Raw genomic sequence first — 27,526 nt, forward strand, 5'->3', positions numbered from 1 at the left:
GCTTCGAATTCGCCTCACCTTTAGAATATACAGATTTTCCAACAGGGTGATCAAATTCTTCAGAATTTCTGGAGTCTCGCTCTTGTGGACCATGAAGTCAACCCATGAAAATCTTGAGTAGTCATCAGTAACTACCAAGCAGAAAACTTCTCCGTGCACACTCTTGTGTTTGACTGGGCCGAAAAGATCCATATGCAAACGCTCGAGTGGCATGTTGACAGTGTTAACCTTCTTCAATGGATGAGATTTCTTGGTCTGCTTTCCCTTTTGACACGGCACACAGACATCTTGAAGTTGAAAGTGTTTCACATTGACACCTCTCACCAAATTGTTTTTGACAAGGTGATTCATTTTTCTGAGGTGAATATGACCCATTCGTCTGTGCCAAGAGATTGTCTCCTTTTCAGTGGCCTTTGAAACAAAGCAAGTAACTTGTTTGGAATTTGTTACTGCTTGGCTCATGTCAAGGACATACAAATCATTCACCCTTGGAGCTGATAAGAGAATCCATTCTGGGGGGATCTTGAAACCTGGCTTCAGCACATAACAACCGGCATCATCAAAATGCACGGTGAACTTCTTGTCGCAAATTTGAGAAACACTCAGGAGATTGTGATCCAACTGTTGCACATAGTTGATCTTGTCGAAACTCACAATCCCATTAGAGATCATTCCCTCGCCGGTGATATAACCTCCCTTATCTCCCGCAAACGCAACATATCCTCCTCTTATACTTCGCACATCGAAAAGAAGACGATAGTCGCCAGTCATGTGCCTGGAAGCCCCACTATCAACAATCCAATGACTATTAATAGTTCCTCCTGGAGCCGCCTGCACATGCAATTAACACATCAGTTTGAGAGGGGGACCCAAGCCTTTGTTGACTTGGGTCGTCCTTGATCATCAAGGAAAGTGATCTCAATCACTTGATGATTAGGAAATAAAACTTCTGGTGCTCCCCCTGACTTAATTACCTGTTTTTGTTTCCAAGCTTGTTTTTGTTTACCAGTATTTGAATTAATTGTTTTTGTATTTACTGGTTTTGCATTTGTAGGTTTAGCTTGAACAGGTTTCTCATTCTTGACCTCCGATTTTAAGGCCTTCTCAATTACCTTTTTGTTCTTTTGTTTTTCTTTCTTTTTCCTTTCTTTCAAAACGCGTGGGTCTTGTTTCGGGAAAACAGACTGTTTTTGGTAATTGGTTTCTTGGGGAGCACTTGTTTTTCCCTTCAATTTTTGCAAGTATGGGCAGTATCTTACAATGTGCCCAATTGTTCCACATTCAAAACACATTCTCCGCTCTACAAACCTCGGAGAAACGTGTTGATTACCAGACGAAGAACCAGACACTGAAGTTTGTGATCTGGATGTGCTTGGACCTAAGTCACATCCGTTTGTGTGTTGGGTATAATTGTTTTGCTCATTTCGTTTCAAAATTCTAACTTGTTTTACAAATTCATTGTTAGATTTGTTTTGAAATGTTTCAAGTTTGTCCGTACCCGTTGATTCAACAAACTTCACTATCGGTTTTTGTTTCTTAACAGGGGCTTTCCTGTTTTGCACCTTTTGAACCTTAGATTGTTCAACCTTAGATTGTGGAACTTTAGGTTGTGCAACCTTAGGTTGTGGAGCCTTAGACTGTTCAACTTTAGGTTGTTGAACCCTTGGTTGTTCAGTCTTAGGCGACTGAGCTTTTGGTGCTTGAACATTCTTGTTCTGAGCCCTCTTATCCTGCACCTGGCTCTTGCCTTTTCCAGAATTCACTTGTTGTTTTCGCTCAACTGACAGTTTTTGGTTCCCATGTTGTTTTCTAATTTGTTCACGTGGAACTGGTTCACATTGAGTGACAGTGACTTTGTTACCTTTGTTTCCCAAAAACTTATCAGTTCGTCCTTCAAAAATTTTCTCAATTAAATCTTGATTTACATTTTTGATTGGAAAATCTCTGTCAGAATAAATTTTGCTGTCTCCCTTGAGCGTATACAACAAGTTATTCGTTTCACTGCTAGGTACACTGGGCTTCATTGCCTTTGGTGTTTCAGCCTTACTCGGTTTCACTGGTGGATCACACAAGATGTGATTCTCAATTGGAATGTCTGGTGCAACCGAGTTAGACTGTGGCTTCACAATTTCTTCAGATTCATCGTCTGAAGAGTCAGCATCCTCAATGATGGGAGGACTCTGTTCCTTTTCACACGATGAATTTTCCACATTCTCAGAAGCTGATTGTTCCGAGGAAGATGTACCAGTTTTGAACCCGAGGCCTGCAGCAAAGTCATCTCGCGCAAGTGGCACAGTAGGTTCAAAACGGGGCATATCCTCGTCATCAGGCAATTTTGAATAATTGTGACTCATTGGGGGAGGACATTTTTTGTATCCAATACACTTGACGTCCCCCTTTTTCTTTTGAGCATTGATGATGTGATCCAAAACAAAGCAGGAATTGGAATAACTGTCCAATTTCTGCTTGATTGCATCACACTCGCATCGAGCTGTAGCTAACTCCACCATTTGTTTCTCAATTGTGTCAATTAAATTATTATTAGCATGTTGTTTTCTCAAAACAGCCTTTTGTAATTCAGAAACATCATGTTTTAATGACTTAATTGTTTCTTTAAATTCTTTTTCATTTTTGGTTAAAAAGAAGTTAGCTTCAGATGCTTTAGCAAGATCAACAATCAATTCTTGATTGTGTTTTTGTGTGATTTCAAACAGACTTTCCTTTTCTGCATATTCTACACATTTAGCACATTCAACAGCAGCAGAAACAGAGTCAGGTTTAGAATCACATACCTGTGAGGTTTGTCCTTCAACATGAGCCATGAAGGCTGTATGAAAAGAAAAAGATCCATCTTCAGAGAAAAATTGAGAAAGCTTCTCAGAAGTTCCAGCAGCTTTCTGGCAAAGAATAGATCTTCTCTTGCATAATGCTTCAGCATCAGCCAATAGCTCATCAACCTCCAGATCTAAAGCATCACTTGATATATCACCAGCATCAAGTGATTCCCCATCGGTACTTCCACTATAACCCGAGCTATCTTCATCTTCTGAAGATTCACCTGCAGACACGGGTTCTTCAACCTTTTCAACCACCTTAGCATAACATGCTGTTCCACCATTTCCTCCTTCTCCAAGCTGAACACTCCAGTTACAAATCTCATCAGCTTGAACAACTAATCCTCTGTGGGGATTAGAGTTTGAGGATCCAGAAGTATTTCCTCCCACGGGAACTATTTGTCTGTCAGAATTGTTCTGTTGTTGTTGAGGCTGTCTTTGATTCCTGAAAGGATTCTGATTGCCTTGCTTGGGTGGCTTCTGACATTCCCGTTTGAAATGACCTTTTTCACCACAGTTGAAGCAGGTGACAGCATTTTTATCAAAACCATACTTGGTGTTGTTATTGCTTTCCAAGCTGGTTCTCCCCGTTCTCTCCATAAACTCTTTAGCTCTACGGATAGCACTAGCAAGAGCCCACTTTATATCCATCATCTCAAACTCTTCTTTATCAACCTGCTGATAATCTTCGTTGGTTAGGTTGATATTTCCAATCTGACCCGCAACCAACCCACAGTAGGCGCTAACCAAGGTGTTCAACATCTCCATATGTTCCTTGGCTATCTCAACACTGACTTTTGAAAAATTGGAAGTATCCAATCTGACAGTGTTCGGATTGGAAGTAGCTTGAAAGCTTGAAGAACTTCCATAAAATCCCTGCTGTTGTGGTTGTTGCTGTTGAGCTCTGTTAGGATCCAAGAAAGGCGGTGGAGTGAATTGTTGAGCTGTCTGCTGTTGTTGTTGTTGAGAGGAAGAATCTGGTCTTGAATACATCATTGTGTATGCTGAAGGATCAAATTGATTTGCTGTTGGAGGTCCGGTGTTGGAGATGAACGCTGTTTGAAGCTTAGCATGCTGAGAAGCTGGCTTTTCTCCAGTAATACCACCTGCAATCCCAAAATACATCTCGGGATTCTGAGGAGTGATTGTTCTTTTCGCCTTGAGCTTTTCTTCAACATCTTTGTTTTCCAATTTCTGTATTTGCTCATAAATGGTAATTGTATCCAGAACACCGTTTTCCTTGAGAATCTCAAGATAACTGCTCCACTTTGCTGGTAAGGCATCAGCAAATCTCCTCACCATATCTTGTGGAGTGGCAGAGACTTTGAAGGCAAACATTTCACTCAACAAATGGTGATATCTTGTAGACAATTCTGATAGACCTTCATTCTCCATGCACGTAAAACCTTCAAACTCTTTCTTTAGCAGCTCCTGCTTGATCTTCCTTGATTGAGCATTTCCTTCACACCTTAACGTGAGCATATCCCACAAACTTTTGGTAGTCGTACAGTAGACGAATTGGTGGTATATATCTCTGTGAAGAGCCTGCGTGAGAATCATAAATGCTTTCTTTTCCAATTCAAACTTCTTCTTATCTTCGTCAGACAGTGTGCTGTAAGTTTCTGGATTTGATCCTGCAACTTCCAACTCATTTTCAAACGAAGTGAAGAAACACATCCATAAGTCTTGACCTTGCCCCTGAACATAAGTTCTCAACCTTTCTTTCCACCATCCCCAATCATTGATGTGATTAAGCTTTGGCGGTTTCGTGCTTGTACCAGTTTCACTATCGTTCTGCATCATTGCTTGAATGCTGTTGCTTTGATTAGTGACCAATGCCCATTGATTTGCCGTTATCATTGCAGCTTGAGTTGGGGCAATAGCCTGCATCCATGCAGTTTTGTTGAACTCTGGCGCAGATTGCGTGGTTGATGATTGCGTAGATGATGACTGTGGAGTCAAAGTTGTTGTAGTCCACGCAGAAGGATCCCATTGACCGTTTGTTCCCATTTTATAATTAATATATTAGGTGAAAATAAATTTAGAAAATTGATTTTCACAAACTATATTAAAACTTGAAAAATGACAACAGCCGAAGGATAAGGATCGAAAGACCTGAAATCACAAACTGTTAAATTCAAACAGATAAGACTCGAAAGATGGACGAAAGATGACACTTGTTCGAAGGATCAACAGTGTTCGAAGGATCACTGTTGAGATTCGAACAATAACCTCGAAAGATAACCTCGAAAGATAACTTTGAAAGATTCACCTATACGAAGGATCCTTATCTTTCGAAATGAACAGTAACTCGAAGGATGTATCTTTCGAAAAAATTCCTTGACTCGAAGGATAACTCACTGACTTCGAAGGATGTTCGAAGGATGGCTATCTTTCGACTCTCCTTGATCGAAGGATGATCTTTCGAGCTCGTAAGGTATCTTTCGATGGTCTGACACAATGACAGAAAGTACGACAGGTTGGTGAAAAGGTGATGTGGTAGGTGACCAACTTTCGGCAAAGGAGTATGATCTGACAACAACTTTTCACCAAAGTCAGATTTGACTTTGAAAATAATGCCCAAAAAGGAAGCTTCTTATCCACACCAAGCAACCGGATTTTTGACCGGAATATTGGCCGGAAAACACAAACCTTTAAGGACAAGATTTTAAAGTTACCCAAACCTTCCCGTAACACACCCGGTTAGATTAGAACACGTTTTTATGGTTAAAAATGCAGAAAACACAGTAAAAACGGGTGCTAAACCAAGAAACTTTTTGTCCAAACACAACCAAAGTCTTGCACAAAACCCGGTTTTAACAAGGAAAAGAGCCACGGCTCTGATACCACTTGTAGGTCCCTCGGAGGTTGAGGTTTAACCTATTCCTTGTTATGTTTAACCCACTAGCGAGTGCGGAATCCAAGCTAGCAAGCAAACCGTAGTTTAGATGAAAGTAAAGCAACAAGAGAAAGAGTAGACAAGCAAAGTATCAAAGTTTTCTCTTGTATTTCAGTGGACACGGTTACAGACCTTGACCAAACTGAAAATACTCTCTTACAGGACTTGGGTTCACACACAAAAGCTCTCAACCCTTTTAACAAAACTTACACAGAACTGCCATTTGAAGTGAACCCTCATGGATATATATATACCCATATTAGACAGACATGCACGAAGGATAGGTATTCTGGTCGAAGGATCATCTATCGACCAGAAGTACCTTCGAAAGATATAGAAGGATCTCAACATACCTCGAAGGATGGTATATCCTTCGAGGTCCATCAATATCCATCGAACCATCATCTTTCGAGGTCATCGAAGGATACAATCTATCCTTCGATGACATCCTTCGAAGCATCTAATCTTTCAAACACTAAGTGTTGATGTTTGGCCAAGTCAAACCAGGAGGATGGTTGACTTGGTCAAACACGCATTCCAACACATATACAAACATACAAAGACGTAAACACAACAGACAAAAGACATCGTTTTATACATTACAAAATACAGACAAAGTACAGACACAAAGTGCACCAACAAAAAACTTTTTCATTTTTTTTATTTACTTGTCTTAGTTTAAGTTGGGAATAACAAGTTCTAAAAAGGTTATATTTTTACAAGTTTACAACCGATAGCGTCTTGATAAAAAAAGAACCAACATAAGAAAATTATGAAACGGTATAACAAGTCTAGTTAAAAATTCGATTATATATGCTTGGTTACATTAAAAACCCATTCCCACAATAGTGAGTTTTGAGCCTTTATTGAGCACAAAAATACACATATTTAGATTAAATGCTCATTTTTCGTTTCTTGTGTGAATAGCCGCTCGGTTCTTACAATCTAGAACTTGCCACGACGATACATTCCCGGTCCTTACCAACTTAAACCCAGGTAAGTAAATGATGGAGGCATTAGGACTAACCATTTTTCCTTTCAAAACCATTATTTTTCAATTTTTTTTACCTACCCAAAATCCCCCTAGATAGCCCCTTTGAGCCTAAACCTTTCATTTCATTACCCCAAAACCCTTTTTACCCACCAAAAACCTTTTTATTTTATTTTTTTTATTTTAGTAACAAGTTCGCTTTTTCGTAAACTCACCTTTTTATGTGACGATCAAAAAAAAAAAAAAAACAACAATGATGAAGTCAAAAACAAACAAAAGCTATAAAAGCTTGTTTGGAGAAATACTTCAAAATAAAAAGTCACTAAAAACAAGGTACTTCACGAAAACCGACGCTTGTTACGATTTTCGCCCTTTTTACTAACCACTAACCAACCACCCACCTTTAAACCCAAGCCTTCACCCAAAAAGTCCTCTTGATATTTACAAAGGTAAAAAGTTAAAAAGGAGGAGGATTGATTGCTTGGCAAGCCTATGGAAGACATGAGTTCCGTGCCGCTCTCGAGTGATTCACTAAAAATATACACCTTCGGCCGAGTGTTGAGTGATCTCCCGTGAGGTATGTGAACTTGTATATAAATGGAATTTTAATAAGGCATGCTATGCCCAAATAAGTAATTCATCTTATGAAACGTTCAAAATAAATCATAACGAATAGGATTGTAAATAAATAAAAATAAAACCTATAAAAACCTTGGATTCCCGACACTCTAGGACAAGCTAAAAAACTTCTCTTCTACCTATTCCATTTGGGAGTGTAAGCCACATTTAAAGAGTTTTGCTTGAGGACAAGCAAAAGTTCAAGTGTGGGGGTATTTGATGTGTGTAAAATGCAACATATAAATCACATCAATTAAGGCATAAAACTAACCCTTTTTAAGTACTAATGTTGGAAAAAGAGTGTTTTTGTCTTCCTTTTGTATTTTCAGGATGAAATGAGCTCAAAATCACAAAAGAAGCAAAAAGACAACTAATTCTACCATAAAATACAAGAAAAGGAACAAAAGTGGACTGCCCGGACCCTCAACGGCACCTCCCAAGGCAAAGGAGAAGAAACAGAGTCTGAACACGCCCCGTGTCCAGCGAACACGGGGGCGTGCCCAGGAAGCAGTAGAAAAGACAAACCAGTAGAAGCTTCCATTGCCCACCACGGGGCCGTGTCCAGCGAGCACGGGGGCGTGGTGAAAGTACAGCAGGCGCATTAATTGTAATTCGCAATTACAATTAATGAAGTGAGAGAATGTCAGACGGGCACGGGGCCGTGTCCAGCGGACACGGGGCCGTGTCCAGCCTTCTGTTCAGCCTATAAATAGAGGAGCTTGGCTTCATTCTCTCTCATCCCTTGGCACACCACCTCTCTCACACTTCATCCACCACCCACCACCACCATAACACCATCATCCACCACCATCATCCATTGTCCATCGTAGAGTGTGTGAGTCGTCTCGGGATCCAAGATTGATCGTAAGAGTTCTTGACAATCAAGGCCATGTTTGCCTAAGTCTCTTACATCACTTGGTGAAGACAAGTGTTTAGTATAATACTTTTTATTTTTAATCTTTTGCACTTTTTATTTGGTTTTGTATTAATGACTTTAATAACTAGTTACTTATGTTGAAGGTGATCTTTCCTTATCGTTTGTCCGTGGTGTCTTGGCATTATTTTACTGTCTATATAAAATAAAAGATTTTCACCATTCATATCTCCACGGTCTATATGGAGGTATGTTGGCTACCTGGTCGGGGGTTAAGGGAACGGTTTGGTAAGGGTCTTGCCCTTGTTCAGCGTTTAGAGGTCCTGCTTGGGACCTGGGTCAAATTTAGTAGGATGTCCTTCAATGCCCATAGGTATTGGATGGCGGGGATCCAAACTCTTTGACCCCCTCATAAGTTAACTACTATTAATACTATAACCCGGCTATTTAGGACTGTATCCCTGCTGACTCAGACTACTTAGCCGAGGGTAACGTCACCGCCAAAAGCGGGGCCTACAACAATTTGCATTAATAACTTAATTCATTATCTTTCAATAATCCGACCTTTTAGGATTGTATCCTTGCTGACTCAAACTACTGGGTTGAGGGTAACGTCGCCTTCAAAAGAGGGGCCTACTACAATAACTAAGATAATCTCTTAAACAAGTGCAAAAGTGCGAAAATAATCAAAGGTTATACTAATACACGTGTCGGATCCAAGTGATTCATCTTGTCTATCTGTTTTTATTTTATTTTTATTTTTCAGCATTTAGTTAGTTTTTATTTTTCTTAGTTTAAACATTTTTCTCACTTTTTGATTTGGTTAGACGTTGAGGATAAACCGGTATTAAAAGCTCTTGTGTCCTTGGACGACCTCGGTATCTTACCAACACTATACTACGTCCACGATGGGTGCACTTGCCCATATGTGTGTTTAGTGTTAGTAAATATCGTGTTTTATAAATTTAAAACTTGGCTAAAAGTGTAAAAAGGGGCTTAAATACTCATCAAAATTATATTACACTTCACGCACATCAGGCACATAGTCACCTCATGGTCCATTCAGCGGACTCAGGAGTGTGGGGCTCGCTACACCCAAATAGATCTATCACTCATGTCCCTAGGTCCTACAATGAGGATTAATGGCCTTAAGTTCTACCTACCCACTCACATGATCTAAGTAGTATAAACCCTCCTTAAGCTAATCATACCATGTAAGTAAATGTTTGTAATAATTGTCGCATGTATTTCACCCCCGAAGTATAAAACTGGAAACAGTAAAGAGAAAGGGGGACATAAACTCACAGTATTGCGTCTTTTGTATGTGTAACCCAAGTCCCTTCAGCCAACACGACTACCTACAGTGTACTAACGTCTATTAGACGAACGGGTCGTGCCTTGTTTCAGTATTTGTGTCTTTGGGTTACGTTTCTGTTATTATTAGTTATAATAATTATACTTAGTTTGGAATAATTGTTTATGCAGTATCTCTGTATTAATACTTCTCAAGTATTTTAACTTTGTATTTCCTTCCCAAGGATGGGGGTATCTTATACATGTGTTTTCCTTTTTTGTATTTGTATAACTCGCCAAGTAATGGCGTCGTATTTCTGTGTATTGTTTTAAATAAAAATATGTTAATATATTCCCAACATATTTTTCCCAAACCATGTATTTCAAGTCTCACTTAAATATATTTAAATCATTTGTCTAAAACATCTTAATTCTCAAAATATATATATTTTTCCCAAAAATATTATATTTTACTTCATAAATTTTCCAAAATAATATTCTACCAAAAATATACGTATAAGAGTATTCTTCCGAAATACCACGTAAGTTACGTTTTAGTGTTTCGTATTATAACAATACTTGTGTAACTTATATTATTTATTTTGCGAAAGCTTCGGTATTATTTTTGGGGTCGTAATCTCGTGATACCATAAGTTATATTATTTTTACCCTAAAAATAATATAACTAGTTTGCAAAACAAGCAAATATTCACACAAGAGTTTTAGTATAAAATACATATTCTAAATATATTTTTATTAAGTTTTATTTACGAAAATCAACCTCCGAGACTTTGTATTTCGTAACAAAATTTTTGGCGAAGTTTACATTTGAAACACAAGTTACAAATATACTTGTATCTCTTGTTTAGAAAAATATTCTCTAAGTGTTGATATTTTAGAAAAATTTCGCCAGAGTTTCCTTTGTAAATGGAGGTGTCCATGCTTACTAGCATATCATTTTCTTTTGTAAAATCAATCAAACAATTAACAATCAACACTATACAATCTTTAATCACTAATCTTGACAAACATAAGCCTAAACCATAAACTCATGAACTTGAAAGTTTGTAAAAATATGTAGTAAGTTACTAACATGCTTAGTAGGTCTTGTTATCTTTAAAAATAAGATTAGTTTCTTAAAAACTTAATTTTTAAAGAATATGCATTTTCACAACTTCTAGTCATGATTTCCAAAAATATTTCTTTGTGGAATTTTCTTGTTACACAAGTGTTCATACACTTGTTTATCTTCTAAAAATGTTTTTAGTTCATATAAGATCCGGATTTTAACAAAACTAGTATTCCTCCCTTGGTTCTTTCGAAAACCCACTCATAGATCTTTAGATCTACAAGTTTATAACTTTATTTTTCAAGAAAACTTGTATTTATTCAAGTTCAAGGTTCATGTATGGATGGTTTCATCATCCTTCATATCTCTAACATTTACATCTTGCTAGTTCATGTTCTTAAACATCATCTAGCAAGTTTAGATGATGAACCATCTTACTTTTACTAACAAACATCATCCAATAATCATAACAACACAAGAACAACATGATTTCAACTTCATTCTAACACTACTTCATCTTTTATCCATTCTTTATCCTTTATGTTCATAGACTTTGATTATGTTCTTTGGGGTTTCTTAATATTTATCATTCTTTCAACTATTAACCACCAAAAATAAGAACAAGATGATGATTTAAAGCACTTACTACTAGCACAAGCCTAGGGAAGTTTCAAAGCGTAAAAGTGGTGGACAAAAGAAAACAAGAGCGGTCCTTGAGCTTCCGAGTGCACCAAGCTTACTTGTTAGACTTCTTGCACCCTTGGATGTATGTAGAATGCATGAATGGAAGGTTGATGGTGGTGGTATGGTGGATGGAGGTGGCAGCCGAAACAAGGAAGGAGGAGAAGAGTTTGGAGCTTGTTGATGGGTATTTGATGAGAGAAGGTGAAGACCTCATGTGTTTATTTATAAACCAAATTCCATGTTTATCCAACATATAAAATGTTTCTAATTCTCCAACATAACCCATTAAAATAATGAAAAGAATATGGGGGTGTCCCCCACACCTTGTAACCGTCAATTAGGGGGGGGGGGTATGGGGTTGGGTTGTAATGTTATGGTTACAATCAAGTTAAGTTTAAAGTGTTTAGTTAGTATGTTAAGATGTGTTATGTAATATAAGGTGTGTTAGGGTGTTCGGGGACCCTAACTAGCTTAGAAAAGTAAAAACAATGTGTTTGGCAATATTTTTATGTTCCAGGTAAAGTCCGGTTGTTCGGTTTGGTGTTGTCCGTTAAAGTGCTAAATTAACCTTTAAAGTGTCTTTTATATTACTTTTAATGACACATTTAATTCCCAACACTTTGGAAAGTATCTAGGACTATTTTGCCAAGTTTTTGCACATTACTAGCATAGTTAAATGCTGAATTTTGTTTATTAAGTGCAGAATTCTGCATTTAAAGTATGTTTTAGGCACTTCCCGGCACTATATCTATCACCTAGTGACGCAGTTTAATGGTCCTCACTTCCCTACACACTACCCTAGTGTGATAATCTATCCCTGGCTCATACTGGCCTCACTGACATTGTCTGTCTAGGTGCTGGCATTGTCAGCATGTTTTTATGGTTTATCCGCTCACAGTGCTAACTGTGCTTTGTGCATCAAGTTTGTCACTAAAGTTTGTGTATAATAAATGGAGTGATAGTATAAAATGTGATGCACATGTATGTATGTAACAGAAATCAGAAAGCAGTTTAAATGTACGGTTGTAATTAAGCACAGTCACTAAGCATAAATCAATATTAATTAAATGTGCGGATGCATGCAAATTTGGCGGTTGTCACATTCTCCCCCTGTTAAGAAAATTTCATCCTCGAAATTTGTACTACCTTAACTCTTTATGGTTACGTCACACGTGTATGTATATGACTAATACCGAGGTAGATAATCACTAAACTGCATTAAACCCTACTCACCTCAGGTGAGTCTAAGAATATATAACAATCTGAATCCTATGGTTAAAGGTATGTACTTTTGACCTTTGATGTCAAAGGTACAAGTCGTAATTGACGTATAGTCTAGTGTAATCCAGCCAGCAGGGGGTTTCGCAAAGGAGGAGTTTTGGCTAATAAGATTCTCAAACGATCGATCGCGATATGCAAACGAGTTTTCACAAACCATAGCATCCGCTATATGGATTTAAATCAACAATTCAAAAGTAATAGTAAAATGATCTGTCAACTCCCGAATAAATGAATGGTAAGGTTTAGTGAGTTGACATTCTTGAATTGCGAAAGTGCGCCAAATGAAATTCAAGTGAATGTGGTATCTCATTGTAGTTGCATCGGAAATGTTTAAATGACGAGCCAAACGAAAGTATATGCAGTTTTGTGTGAAACGGTTGACCATGATTAGCACAAGCTACAAGTTTGTAATGATACCACGAGGTGTCGTAATGACATAATTTGAGTATAGTGGTGACCGAACAAGTTCACTGTTTTGGAAATCAAATGAAAGTGCACCGAAACAGGTCAGAAGATTTGATTTACACAATGTCATGGGGTTTTCAGTTGAATATGGAACATCAAGGAGTTGTTGTTTTTGATCGAAGGTGAGAAAGTAGTAAGTACCGCAAGGCATTCGACCGATCAAAAGAATCGTTAGGAGGTACACTATGATATGAAATGAATTTATGTACCTTTGCCTCAACACACAACTGTGTTGAGACCGATTTCATCGTGATAAGCAAGACAGATTTAGGGCAAATTATCAAAAAAAAATCAATTAAATCCATCTATGAAGTGAGTAACCAAACAAGCGCAAGCTTCAGTTTTGTGAAAGTATTCCCCACAAGGTGTCGTAACCAACAAATGATTTAGTGAAGTCGTAGACCAAACAAGTCTACTGCGACTCGAAACAAAAGAATCTTTGCCAATATTTTGAATATGATGCCCTCAATACATCATATGACGTCTTAAACTGAATATACGAAATGGATAAGTTCAAGCAATTGAACTTGGTTTTAGCGTAACTTGGCAATAAACGTATGTATCAACCAACGAATTCTTGGCATGGTCGCAAAGATAAACCATGAATGTAACTTAAAATAAATGAAGTTTCAAGAGGGTGTGTCGACTTGATAGCAAAAGAGTCAACAATCACAGTAATGTAGGTCATTCGAATTCACAATTCGGTAATTAGATTTAGCGTCATAACATTTGAACTTAAATGAAGTGTTTGAAACGAAGTGAAGTCGCATGCGTAGCAAATGGTGCATGTGACAAATAAGTTTCCAAGAAAAGGAAAAATGAGTATCTGCTAAAATGAAGAAATGACTAGATATCGAAGCAAATGTGTGTTCGCTCTTAGCAAAGAAAATTAACGTGATGCAACTACCATTAAAGGGGAGTAGAGATGCAAACGTCTACTCGCTAGAAGTAAAAGAAATTCAAGTACTTTTGGATTGGTCAATGGAACTGGCATATATGTCAGGTTAATGGTGTCTGCTTTGAGTTAACGGATGTGGTTCCTAAGTAACGACCTTTGTGAATTTGGACCTGGTTCCCGATGGTCCTAAATACATGTTTCCTAGATTTTCAGAGTTTCGTATTTGGTGTAGAATCGTTCTGTGCATCGTGTAGGAAACGCCATTCTTGTGTACGTTTAAAACAAGTTATTGTCTCACAAATTTCCCCCGGTATACTTTCTTCCTGGATTTACAGCTACTCGATTATCGTTCAGTCGGGAAATACTGGTTGGATCCTCGCAGTTAGTCAAATAAGTAGTTCGTCAATCCTTAGCAAGAGTCGCTGGCTCTTGTTGGCTAGCTCGTCCGGCTCCTGGTAGTTTGATGTTCATTTGAGAGTCATCGCCCTTTCCCTTGACAAGAAGAACTGGGGTAACCCCAAAATGGCAATTTTGGTCTGTTATCTTCCTTCTCTATCCACTACTGAAACTACACTGTCAATCCTTGCATTTCTGAATGTGCAAGTCTCTAGAGTGCATTTACCACAGATGCGGCGTCTGGAATCGAATCGATGCGAAATTCGACAGGTCGCTGAGGAGGTATTTCTGGCAGATCTTCGAGGAAGACCTTAGAATATCTCTTTATCACAGGAATATCTTCATGCTTTGGTTCTTCGACTCCTTTGTCCACGACATGAGTTAAGAAAACAACACATCCTATTCACAAACAACTTTCGTGACTTCAAGCAATTTGTAATTTGTAAAGGCGTACTCTGCTTCACGAGTCGAGATTGTTTCTTCATTCTCCATCCCGGTGCGGATATGCATTTCCTATCGGTCATTTGTCAACCAACCCGTCCAACTACCTTGTTGAAGTCTCCCAATTCACTGGCAGTAGATCAAGCATGAACTCATACTCTCCGGGTCCTATCTTGCCATGTCCCATTTACTTCGTTGGCTTCTACTAGCTTCCCATTAGCTAGTACTTTCGAGTGCGGGTTACCTAACTTACTTACTACTAAACCAAGCATGCTCTCAACCCTAGAGATGCGAAGCTAAAACTTGCAGTAGTATCTAACAACATGGATGTATGACGTACCGATATCCAAGCTTGAATTCCTGGCGTGCTCCCCAAGCTCTGCTACTGAGCTTTTATCCTTGTGCCTGGTTCTTCTTAGGGCAGTATTTTATGAAAAGCTTCTTGCTCCCACAGTTGAGACAACCTTCAGCACGTTTTTGTTTGTCACTCGTCTTGCCTTCGTCGTTGTTGTTGTTTCCTCCGTGATTCTCGCTATCATCTTGACCTTTATTTCCACTTTCAATAACTTGTCTACACGTCTCCTTGGGATGCCCCCTCTTACCACAGTTATCACATTTTCCATATTTACATCGCCCGACATGATAACGTAGACAATTTTCACACTTAGGTAGGATACCCATGTAGTCTTTTCCCTTTCTGGCCTTCTTCTTGTTACTCCCCCTAGTAACCACCTTGAAATTTGTAAGCTTTCTTTTGTTATCCCCAGAAAACCCTACAGGAGTCTCCTTTTTCTCCTTCGCAGTAGAAAATTCTCCTCGTCTAACTGCTTCTTCCGTGAGCGCCACGCTTATATCGATAGCCTCGGTGATCGTTGAAGGTTTAGATGTTGTTAGAGGCTTAGAATCTAAGGTGCCAGTCCCCCAATGAAACGTTCGATCTTCCTAGATTTTGGTTCCACCAAACGTGAAGCAACTTGTGATAATTCGCCAAATCTCTGCACATATTCAGCTATCTTTGGACCTTCCATCTTCAGGTTCCACAATTCAGTTTCCAACTTCTGGACTTCCGCCCTAGAGCAATATCTCTTTTGCAATAGTTCCTTTAGTTCGTCCCACGTCAAAGAATACGCAGTAGTCTCGCCCATTGTCTGAACCTGAAAGTTCCACCATGACAGAGCCCCATCTATTAATAGTCCAGCTACGTACGTGACCTGATGTTCTGGGGCACACTTGCTCAACCGTAAGACGGAATTCGTCTTCTCCACCCAACGCACAAAAGCTAAGGCACCCCCAGTGCCGTCGAATTCACGAGGTTTGTGGTTCAAGAACTGCTTGTAAGTGCAGCCGCTGGGTGGGTTACTTCCTGAGGTACCTCCGTCGTGCTCAGAGCGGAGGGCCTCGAGTTGTGCGATGGCTTGCGAGATGCGTCCTTGTAGTCCCGACTTTGCTGTTGTCGGCAGAGGGTTGTTGGTATCGACGTTCCCTTGCGTCGACATCTTCTGAGAAGAAGATCGGTTAGGTCAGGTCTTATGGTATAGAGGGTGCATACAATTGCTTAGAGATCATATGCACATACACATACTAGGTTATCATACCAACCAATCAAGCAATAGTATAATCATAGTGTAACCAAGCAACTTGGTAATTATATTTATAGCAAGTAAGCACGTAGCATTATAATTATAGTACACATATATAGGTCAATAACGCGCTTAGTGAAGACATAGCGACTGAGCTTTCGTTGGTCATTGGTCACAAAGTATTGTCGCATGCTTAATGATGATTGACTTCTCATTATTCCCTGGCCACAATTGTATCGTCTTCCAAAATGTATCATCAGGGACACAGGGCCACCCTACCCTTGTCCATTAACTATATTAATGTATCAAAATTACGTAGTCAGATGTGGTCTTCAAGAGTCTCCACAATATCGGCTTATCATTAACGTCCTACCTAGTGTAATGCAATCCGCATAATCCAGAAACCAACTATACTGGTGACTGAGGTGAAGAAGGAAAGAAAAGTAAACTGTTAACATGCTTGAATTCCTCCTTGAGCTCGTATGTATGTCGAAGTAAGTAACTGATCTGCTGCTCGGCAGTAGAGAATCGAGCATCAAAACCTAGGAAAGGTGTAATAGCAGCAGGTGAGAGCGCAAAGGAATCTTGATGAAAGTATACTGGCAATAGACAGGGTGGAGGACGTGTTGTCAGCCCAAGCTCCAAAAACTCCGCGGCCTTTATCCCCAAACTATAGCTGATGTTACAGGAGCACCCATTCCGCGTGTAGCCTCCCTAATGTGGGGGATGGTAAGGGTCTAAAATTAGTATAGTGTATGATAGGAACCATCGAAATGGCTCGTCCAGCGCGGTAGAGTTGAAAGTAGCGAACGGTGCGGCCTGCGAGGTCGTAGAAACTGCTGCTGCGGCAAAGGAATCATTACGCGGGTGCTGACCTGGAGTACCTTCCCGGGGTGTGGGTATGTCTTGAAAGAAAGCGATAGGCATGTTGGCACATTGGACGTCGGTCTTTACAAGAGCAACATCAGCGGTTGAAGGTGCGGCAGTAAATGTCTCAACGAAAGGAGAATCACTAGGTGCAGGTATTGTGTCATGTATAAGGGGTGCAATGTCTAGTAAGCCAGAATGAAGCAGGGTCATGATCGAGTAAGGGTGCAGGGTCAGTAGGTGCAGCATCAAGCTGACCCAAGAGGTGCAGAAGCTAGCTCAGGAGCAGGCTCTAGGTTGTGTAAAAGTGTGGCGTCTTGAGTAGATGTTGGTGCAGTAGTCATAGCGATGTCATTGTTAGTAGCAGAAAGTTGTAGTCCGGCCGTCTGTAAGGCTGCAGATGTCACAGACTCAAAGGAGTTTGAGTCTGAAATTGACTGTATGCTAGAATCAGAGGATAGCTTGTTAACAGGGGTCTCAAAAAGTGAACTTAGTAACAACGTGCTCGTCAAACTTTCCATCATCATAGGTGTTATCAGAAGGACCATCAGTAACATGCCAATGTCATCATCAATTATTCGTTGAGTAGCCAACCTTCGGAAGGAATGTCCACAGGAGGCGCATTGTCGAGGTTTGGAGCCAAGAGCTGCTCTCCACCGAAGTGTCCAAATGGTAAGGCGGTCGTGGACCGAATCATGACAGGAGGATTCTTGTCAAGGAATCCATCAGCAAGGGTAATTCTTCACCAAAGTCTGGCAGCACGGACGGTTAGAAGTCATCCTCGTCCTTGGTCAGCATGTCAGGGTCGCTCTCAGGGTCTGTCGTAAATATCTTCGGCACAGGTGCAGTCTCATCATCTGTGGTGGTGGCCGTAGGGTCATCATTATCTGACAATTCGTTCCCTGTGGAAGGTGACGTGTGTGCCGGTACATAGTAGTCATAGCACGTATATCCATAATAATCATTAGAAATCAGCGTATGCAAATAAGAGTAATTTATCACATAGTCATGTATTCACATTATCTTTCCTAGTCTCTCAGACAAACCTCCCAGTCTCTCAGAGTAAACCACCCAGTCTCTCAGAGTAAACCACCCAGTCTCTCAGACTAACACATCCCGTCTCTCAGACTAAACCTCCCCAGTCTCTAAGACTGACATATCCCGTCTCTCAGACTAAACCTCCCCAGTCTCTAAGACTGACATATCCCGTCTCTTAGACTAAACCTCCCCAGTCTCTAAGACTGAACTCCCTAGTCTCTAAGACTAACTCTCTGGCCTCTAAGACCAAACCTTCCCAGTCTCTAAGACTAATTATCCCTGGTCTCTAAGACCAACTCCCAGTCTCTAAGACTAATTCTCTGGTCTCTAAGACCAACTCCCTGGCCTCTAAGACCAATCCTCCCAGTCTCTAAGACTAATTATCCCCAGCCTCTAAGGCTGATCCTCCCTCAGCCTCTAAGACTGATCCTCCCTCAGTCTCTAAGACTGAATTATAAATATGAATTTTGAAGTGTGTATTTGTGCCTTTTGTTTGTAAAAGTGTTTTGTTTTTTTTGTAAAAATATTTTGTACTTTGGATCTGGACGTTTAGTGTATGCAATGTAAAAAGGTTTGAAAATATTTTCATGAGAGCCCTGATGATCATAGTATAGACTTGAGATAGAATCCTAGTTCGCTATGATCGAGGCTCTGATACCAAGCTGTCACACCCTGACTTTTGCGGAAGCGTGAGTATGGTGTGACTTTCTTAATATCATTGCATTCAATCATCACATCAACTATATGATAAAACTATAGGATTGTCATCCATTAAATAAGTTTAAAAACATAACAACTTCGTTTTAAAACGTAGACTTAAAATTCAAGTTTTACAAATCATACAAATGGTTTATAAGTTCATTAAAGGCACGAAAAAAAAGATACTAAATAACGGCAAGGTTTGGATGACGTGTCTCGTCCAGGAATAAGACACACTAACCAAACTCAAGACCATGGATGACATCTTTATTCTTTAACGCAGCATAAAAACTTCCAACGCCCGCCAGATCCATTAAAATTTCCTGAAATACATGTAGTTTGAAAAACATCAACATAAAGTTGAGCGAGTTCATGTGTATGTGAGTATGTATAAACCTTTATAATGTGATTGTATGTATTAAAATCCCTGGTATGTAGCATTTAAGGAAAAAGAGATCACCATTGGGTTGCAAAGCCAATGATATGTGTGAAGTGATGCAGGAAGACTCAAACCTAGCGGATTTGTGCGTCGGGCACATAGTCACCTCATGGTCCATTCAGCGGACTCAGGAGTGTGGGGCTCGCTACACCCAAATAGATCTATCACTCATGTCCCTAGGTCCTACAATGAGGATTAATGGCCTTAAGTTCTACCTACCCACTCACATGATCTAAGTAGTATAAACCCTCCTTAAGCTAATCATACCATGTAAGTAAATGTTTGTAATAATTGTCGCATGTATTTCACCCCCGAAGTATAAAACTGGAAACAGTAAAGAGAAAGGGGGACATAAACTCACAGTATTGCGTCCTCAGTATGTGTAACCCAAGTCCCTTCAGCCAACACGACTACCTACAGTGTACTAACGTCTATTAGACGAACGGGTCGTGCCTTGTTTTAGTATTTGTGTCTTTGGGTTACGTTTATGTTATTATTCCAAGTTATAATAATTATACTTAGTTTGGAATAATTGTTTATGCAGTATCTCTGTATTAATACTTCTCAAGTATTTTAACTTCGTATTTCCTTCCCAAGGATGGGGGTATCTTATACATGTATTTTCGTTTTTTGTATTTGTATAACTCGCCAAGTAATGGCGCCGTATTTTGGTGTATTGTTCTAAATAAAAATATGTTAATATATTCCCAACATATTTTTCCAAAACCATATATTTCAAGTCTCACTTAAATATATTTAAATCATTTGTCTAAAACATCTTAATTCTCAAAATATATATATTTTTCCCAAAAATATTATATTTTACTTCATAAATTTTCCAAAATAATATTCTACCAAAAATATACGTATAAGAGTATTCTTCCGAAATACCACGTAAGTTACGTTTTAGTGTTTCGTATTATAACAATACTTGTGTAACTTATATTATTTATTTTGCGAAAGCTTCGGTATTATTTTAGGGGTCGTAATCTCGTGATACCATAAGTTATATTATTTTTACCCTAAAAATAATATAACTAGTTTACAAAACAAGCAAATATTCACACAAGAGTTTTAGTATAAAATATATATTCTAAATATATATTTATTAAGTTTTATTTATGAAAATCAACCTCCGAGACTTTGTATTTCGTAACAAAATTTACGGCAAAGTTTACATTTGAAACACAAGTTATAAATATACTTGTATCTCTTGTTTAGAAAAATATTCTCTAAGTGTTGATATTTTAGAAAAATTTCGCCAGAGTTTTCTTTGTAAATGGAGGTGTACATGCTTACTAGCATATCATTTTCTTTTGTAAAATCAATCAAACAATTAACAATCAACACTATACAATCTTTAATCACTAATCTTGACAAACGTAAGCCTAAACCATAAACTCATGAACTTGAAAGTTTGTAAAAATATGTAGTAAGTTACTAACATGCTTAGTAGGTCTTGTTATCTGTAAAAATAAGATTAGTTTCTTAAAAACTTTATTTTTTAAAGAATATGCATTTTCACAACTTCTAGTCATGATTTCCAAAAATATTTCTTTGTGGAATTTTCTTGTTACACAAGTGTTCATACACTTGTTTATCTTCTAAAAATGTTTTTAGTTCATATAAGATCCGGGTTTTAACAAAACTAGTATTTCTCCCTTGGTTCTTTCAAAAACCCACTCATAGATCTTTAGATCTACAAGTTTATAACTTTATTTTTCAAGAAAACTTGTATTTATTCAAGTTCAAGGTTCATGTATGGATGGTTTCATCATCCTTCATATCTCTAATATTTACATCTTGCTAGTTCATGTTCTTAAACATGGTCTAGCAAGTTTAGATGATGAACCATCTTACTTTTACTAACAAACATCATCCAATAATCATAACAACACAAGAACAACATGATTTCAACATCATTCTAACGCTACTTCATCTTTTATCCATTCTTTATCCTTTATGTTCATAGACTTTGATTATGTTCTTTGGGGTTTCTTAATATTTATCATTCTTTCAACTATTAACCACCAAAAATAAGAACAAGATGATGATTTAAAGCACTTACCACTAGCACAAGGCTAGGGAAGTTTCAAAGCGTAAAAGTGGTGGACAAAAGAAAATAAGAGCGGTCCTTGAGCTTCCGAGTGCACCAAGCTTACTTGTTGGACTTCTTGCACCCTTGGATGTATGTAGAATGCTTGAATGGAAGGTTGATGGTGGTGGTATGGTGGATGGAGGTGGCGGCCGAAACAAGGAAGGAGGAGAAGAGTTTGGAGCTTGTTGATGGGTGTTTGATGAGAGAATGTGAAGACCTCATGTGTTAATTTATAAACCAAATTCCATGTTTATCCAACATATAAAATGTTTCTAATCCTCCAACATAACCCATTAAAATAATGAAAAGAATGTGGGGGTGTCCCCCACACCTTGTAACCGTCAATTGGCGGGAAGGGGGTATGGGGTTGGGTTGTAATGTTATGGTTACAATTCAGTTAAGTTTAAAGTGTTTAGTTTAGTATGTTAGGATGTGTTATGTAATATAAGGTGTGTTAGGGTGTTCGGGGACCCTAACTAGCTTAGAAAAGTAAAAACAATGTGTTTGGCAATATTTTTATGTTCCGGGTAAAGTCCGGTTGTTCGGTTTGGTGTTGTCCGTTAAAGTGCTAAATTAACCTTTAAAGTGTCTTTTATACTACTTTTAATGACACATTTAATTCCCAACACTTTGGAAAGTATCTAGGACTATTTTGCCAAGTTTTTGCACATTGCTAGCATAGTTAAATGCTGAATTTTGTTTATTAAGTGCAGAATTCTGCATTTAAAGTATGTTTTAGGCACTTCCCGGCACTATATCTATCACCTAGTGACGAAGTTTAATGGTCCTCACTTCCCTACACACTACCCTAGTGTGATAATCTATCCCTGGCTCATACTGGCCTCAATGACATTGTCTGTCTAGGTGCTGGCATTGTCAGCATGTTTTTATGGTTTATCCGCTCACAGTGCTAACTGTGCTTTGTGCATCAAGTTTGTCGCTAAAGTTTGTGTGTAATAAATGGAGTGACAGTATAAAATGTGATGCACATGTATGTATGTATGTAACATAAATCAGAAAGCAGTTTAAATGTACGGTTGTAATTAAGCACAGTCATTAAGCATAAATCTATTGGTCCCTCTGATGGGATCTTCCTGTTCTTAAACGTAGTTGAATCGTAAAGTGATTAATGCGCGGAATTCATGTAATCACGTGGTAGATATACAAAGACAATATTCTACTCTGAATCACCGTCTGAGATTCTATTGAATGATGTGAAAGTGTATAGGAACCAGAACGAACTCAGACATACAAAAGGTAGGTAGCAAGTGAAAGTGTCAAAAGGTTCTAAATAAACTAACCTACCGGCTATTTATAGGCAAGGACAGAATAAGAGAGTGCTGGCCGATCGGCTGGGCTAGCCGATCGGCTAACAATGCTAACCAATCGAGTAGCCTGCTCGATCGGCCGGGCTGTCCGATCGGCTGGGCTAGCCGATCGGCTGGCATCAACAACACTTTAACAAAAACTTCACCGATTCTGTCCTGCTTTACATACACACAAACAAAACATACATACAACTATACAAAATACGACTACATGTTGACGGAAACTACAGACGTTATTGCACTAACAGACTCCCCCTCGGATGTAGCTGTAGTTCCTTCCAACATAGTCTTTATTTCCTCATGTTGCGTCTCCTCTCTTTAGCCTTTTGTCTTCTCTGTTCAGCTCGTTCCTCTAACATTTTCCTTCTTTTATGCCTGCCCTCATTTATCCACCACTTTCGGTATTCTGGGTCGCCATCACGCTTTCGTTCCCACTTTGGAATTTTTTTTTCTCTTCAGATTCAATAGGCGTTTGATCTGTAGGCGGCACATACCCAAGTTTTCTTCTTCCCCTCTCTGCAGCTTTTCTAGCTATCTCTTTCTGTCTTTGACTTCGCTTGTATACCTTCAGAAATTCATCAACTTCAAGATCTCTCCATTTTGTCTTCCAATTTTTCCCTGAATTGATTTCTTTTGCGAAGCAAACATCTATCACGCCTGGATACTGCATGGCTATCTCTTTGTCTTTCTTATCATAGATTATCTTGTTGACAAACAGACAATCTATATCTTTCTTCGAACAGTTGACCAACCACATAGGATCCAAAATACTTATTCTTCGTCCTTCTCCAGTGGTCTTGTCAAACAAAGAAATAACTGCTTCAGCTGTAGAGGGATTATATAGCCAAGCTTGAAATAGATCGTAGAAATCTTGTTCAATGGCTCTGAGTGGCATATTCTTCAAACATCTTGGAGGCTTCACATCTAACGTAATGTCTTTTTCTCCACTCTCCAAGTAAGTAACAATCTGCTTCGGATATTGTGGTTTCCAATCTGGATAATTGTTCTTTGCTTGCCATTTGATGTAATTCCACAAATCCTGATCACGTTCTCGAACTTCTGGACCGTAGTAGTATTGCTTGATATTCTTTGTAACCACCAACTCATCTACGTCCCACCAGGGTAAAGTAGCTATATCAGCTAAGAATTCAAAGTACTGTACACCCTGCTCCCTTCTGATTGCATAAACTTTCAAGTCTTCCAGATATCCCCAAGCTAAAATATCTCCCCAAGAAAGATCTTTGTTATGAGTGAAATATTGAAGAGCCCTGAGAGTCTTTCTTTCTTTCGGCATATTCTTGAACCATCGTTTTCTTTCTTCAGCTGTTATTTCTCTAGGAACTGGTTCAGGAATATCTGTTGTAGCAACCCTTTCTTCAATCTTTCTTCTCAATTTATCTTCATTCTTTTCTTGAAATAACTCTGTGAAAGTAGGGAATGCAACATCTTCACCTTCATAATGAAAATCCACCTTATCTTCTTCTGAATCAGATGCACTTTCAACAATCACTTCATCATAATGATCAGCTTCATGAGGGTATCTAGGCTCGAAATCCTTTACAGTTGAATGAGGAATTTCATCTTCGATATCAAATTTAAATTTTCCATCTTCCAAACCCAATTCCTCAAACATTTCAGCCCGTGTTCTTTTAACCTCTACTTCTCCTTGTTGTTTACCAGATAAGTAAATGACAGTAGGGTTAGAAAGAAGTACCTGATCAACAGGTTGTTTTCCAGACGACGATGCTTCATGATTAACTTCATCCTCTTGCTCATTTATTTCATTATTCATCAGCTCATCCACTCTTTCTTGAATATTTGGTTCACTGATTAATAAACCCGAAGCACCTTGATCATTGTCGTCATCGCCTTTGTCATCTTTATCAGACTTATCATCAGTTTTATCATCTTTATCATCAGAATCATCAGAATCATCTTCTTCTTCATCATCTCCAAACATCTCTCTATCAGAATCTTCATCCACAATCTCTCCTCATGCTATCCTTCCTTTTCTTTTTAGATCCATAAACTTTAGCAACTTTGCCACTTCTTTAGAATTATATGGCACAGGGTAAGCATTTCCAACTAACACAAATTTGTCAGTTGTATACTCCAGCAGTAGAACTTCCCTTGCTCTTCTTCTTCTTTGAATAATTTCAACTCTTCGAAGGACATTTTCAGCAATAATAGGCTCAATAGGTTCACCAACAATCAAGTATTCTGGTTCATGAGGCTCTTGAGCTTCTGCTTCAACCATCTCTTGATCATCTTCAACAACTTCTTGTTCTTGAACCTCAACCTCTTCAATCATTTCAATATCAGGTTGCGAAGAAGAACCTCCAACCTCTGGTTGACTTGAAGATGCATCGACTATCTCAACTTCTTCAATTATTCCTTTGTTCTTTAGATTTGCTTCTTCAGCCATTTGACGTTCACGCTCCAATCTCCTTTCGTTTGCTCTTATCACATCAATTTCGTCAAATGCAGCATGAATGTTCATCTTCAAATGACTTTCAACCACAGCAACCAGCATCTGAAGTTGTTGATCTTTCATTACTTTATCAGCTTTCATAGCCTCCATCTCTAATTTCATTGCCTTCATTTCATTAGACAAAGCTTCACTCAGCTCATTAAGAAGCTGATTTAACGTTTGATTCACATTCTCCAAGTCCTTTGTCTTGGCATTCAAAGAAGATATCTCTTGTGTTAACGACTCAAACACTTTAGAATTACCCTCGGCCTCATCCTTCATTTGATTCATTCTTTTCTCCTTTTCAACCAATGCTGCAACTATTTTATCGTGAGCTTCCATCAATTCATCAATTTGACTTCTCAGCATATTACGTTCTTCCTCAGCTTTTGCTTTCTCTTTTTCCAGTTCTTTAACTTTCTTAGTTAGATCTTTAACCGCCTGATCATTGAACATATCACTTTCACCTTCAAGCATATCTTCAGAGAAAATACCAGTAGCCGAGCCAATATTATGAAAATCAAAGTTAAAGTCTTTTACTTTCCGTTGTGATGACTGACGAATCTCTTGTTGAGCAGGTTTTGGACTAGCAGCTCTGAATCCAGTGATCTCTACATAATCATCATCACTTGTCTTCTTTTCTGTTTCCACAACTGGAACTTCTTTTGTTTTCACCTCCGGTTCTTTTGGAACATCAATACTTGGTGATTTTTCTTTCTGAACATGTTGAGCTGCCTTTCCTTCTTTATCTTTTTGTGATTCAGCTCCTGATTTCTTTGATCTGACATTTCTGGGAATTACACCCACTGGAGCTGCCTTTCGTTTCTTTCTCTGTCTCTTTGACTTTTCAGGATCGTAAGGAGAATCTTCTTCATCTGAACCCTTTTGTTTCTTTGACGGTCTTTTCTTCAACTGAACTTTTCCTTTACCAACAGTTTCAGGAATTAATTCAGATTCAGATTGAGTAGCTTCAGAATCTCCATCACTTGAACTCCTTAAAGCTTCTGTATCTGGTTGAACCCTTGTAACCTTTTCAGCATGAGCACTTGTTCCTAGAGCTTGTTGTGCTGCAACTTCTTCGTTCTTTTTCAGATAGCTTTCCAAAGATTGCTTTAACAAATCAGCACCTTGTTCAATCACCACAGATGGCTCTAGAACTGTCTCATCCACTAGCTTCTTCTGCGGCTCTCCAGAAGACCCTACAAGACAAACATAGACAACAAGATTAGTAACATTTAAATCATATGTGATCTAACTGTCTTAATGCTCCCCCTTTTACTATACCTTTTTCTCCTTCTTTAGGAATAACAACCGTAGGGGATGACTTAGGTGTCCTTTTCGTTTTTCCATCTCTAACATGCCACCACCTAGTCTTTTTCTCAACCATCTCACTCATCTTTGAATCTTCATTGTCTGAGTTGCTGTCGTCATGTCTCCATTTATCGTTTTCAGGAGCAACATATGCTTTATCTTTAATTATGCAAATCATCTGCTTGGTTTTCTCATCCTTATCCTTTGTAACTCTTCCTATTGTTGTCTTATTTACAACACTCATCTCCATCACATCCTCACAATCCTTCGGAAGATCTTTGATTTTGTCATTTAGCAACATCATGATGAATCTAGGATACATGATGTACTTATCTGCTCCAGCTTCACAATTCTCCTTCATGTATTCAAAGATCACTTGTGAAATGTTGTACCTTCTGTTTAGCACCAAGCTTGTTATCATATTCATGATGTAGTCAGCAACCTCATCATATGCTCCTTTTCTATGTCCCATTGAGTGTATCATGCAGTGTATTAAGTACCTATATGCTTTGGAGAAGCATCTTTTGTACATCTTTCCATTTATGACTCCAGTGAATCCCATTCTACACCACAAACCTTTTACAAGACGTTAAGACATGATTGTTGGATCATTGTCAGAATCTTGTAAATCTAGAACTCTCCTCACATCTCCTACATCAAACTTAAACTCCACATCTATATCCTTTCCAGCCTGATCTTTCTTTCTTAATACTGCATGTATCATCTTGTCTGAATCTTCATATCTAGCAGTGTTCCAGAATGTTCTAACATGTGATTCATAAATCACAGTTTTATAAGACATAGCTTTAGCTATTCTGCTCTCTCTCAAAAATGTTGCCATCTTTTCTACCACAGTACCAGTGGTTGATTCAGAATCAATTTCACAGGGTATGTTATGACTCTTGTCTTTCTCTTTTCCTCGTCCCTGTAAAAATTATTCAGTGAAGATTATT

At 38.6% G+C, this 27,526-nt stretch overlaps 1 protein-coding gene across 1 annotated transcript; it reads right to left on the reverse strand.

The window, feature by feature from the left end:
- Positions 1–24,785: 24,785 nt before the first annotated feature.
- On the reverse strand, positions 24,786–27,135 carry LOC110900436 (probable inactive protein kinase DDB_G0270444). The gene is made up of 2 exons (XM_022147326.1): positions 26,547–27,135; positions 24,786–26,461 (listed from the first exon to the last, which is right to left on the reverse strand). Exons 1-2 carry the CDS (start codon positions 27,133–27,135, stop codon positions 24,786–24,788), a joined length of 2,265 nt encoding a protein of 754 aa, XP_022003018.1.
- Between the last annotated feature and the right edge of the window lie 391 nt (positions 27,136–27,526).

Source organism: Helianthus annuus, chromosome 7, assembly GCF_002127325.2.
Source record: "Helianthus annuus cultivar XRQ/B chromosome 7, HanXRQr2.0-SUNRISE, whole genome shotgun sequence".
NCBI classification, from domain to species: domain Eukaryota; kingdom Viridiplantae; phylum Streptophyta; class Magnoliopsida; order Asterales; family Asteraceae; genus Helianthus; species Helianthus annuus.

Coding starts and splice junctions, on each gene's coding strand:
- LOC110900436 (XM_022147326.1), bottom strand. CDS start 27,135: ATGGGATTCACTGGAGTCATAAATGGAAAGATGTACAAAAGATGCTTC. Junction 26,462..26,546: donor TCCTAAAGAAGGAGAAAAAG/GTATAGTAAAAG, acceptor TTTGTCTTGTAG/GGTCTTCTGGAGAGCCGCAG.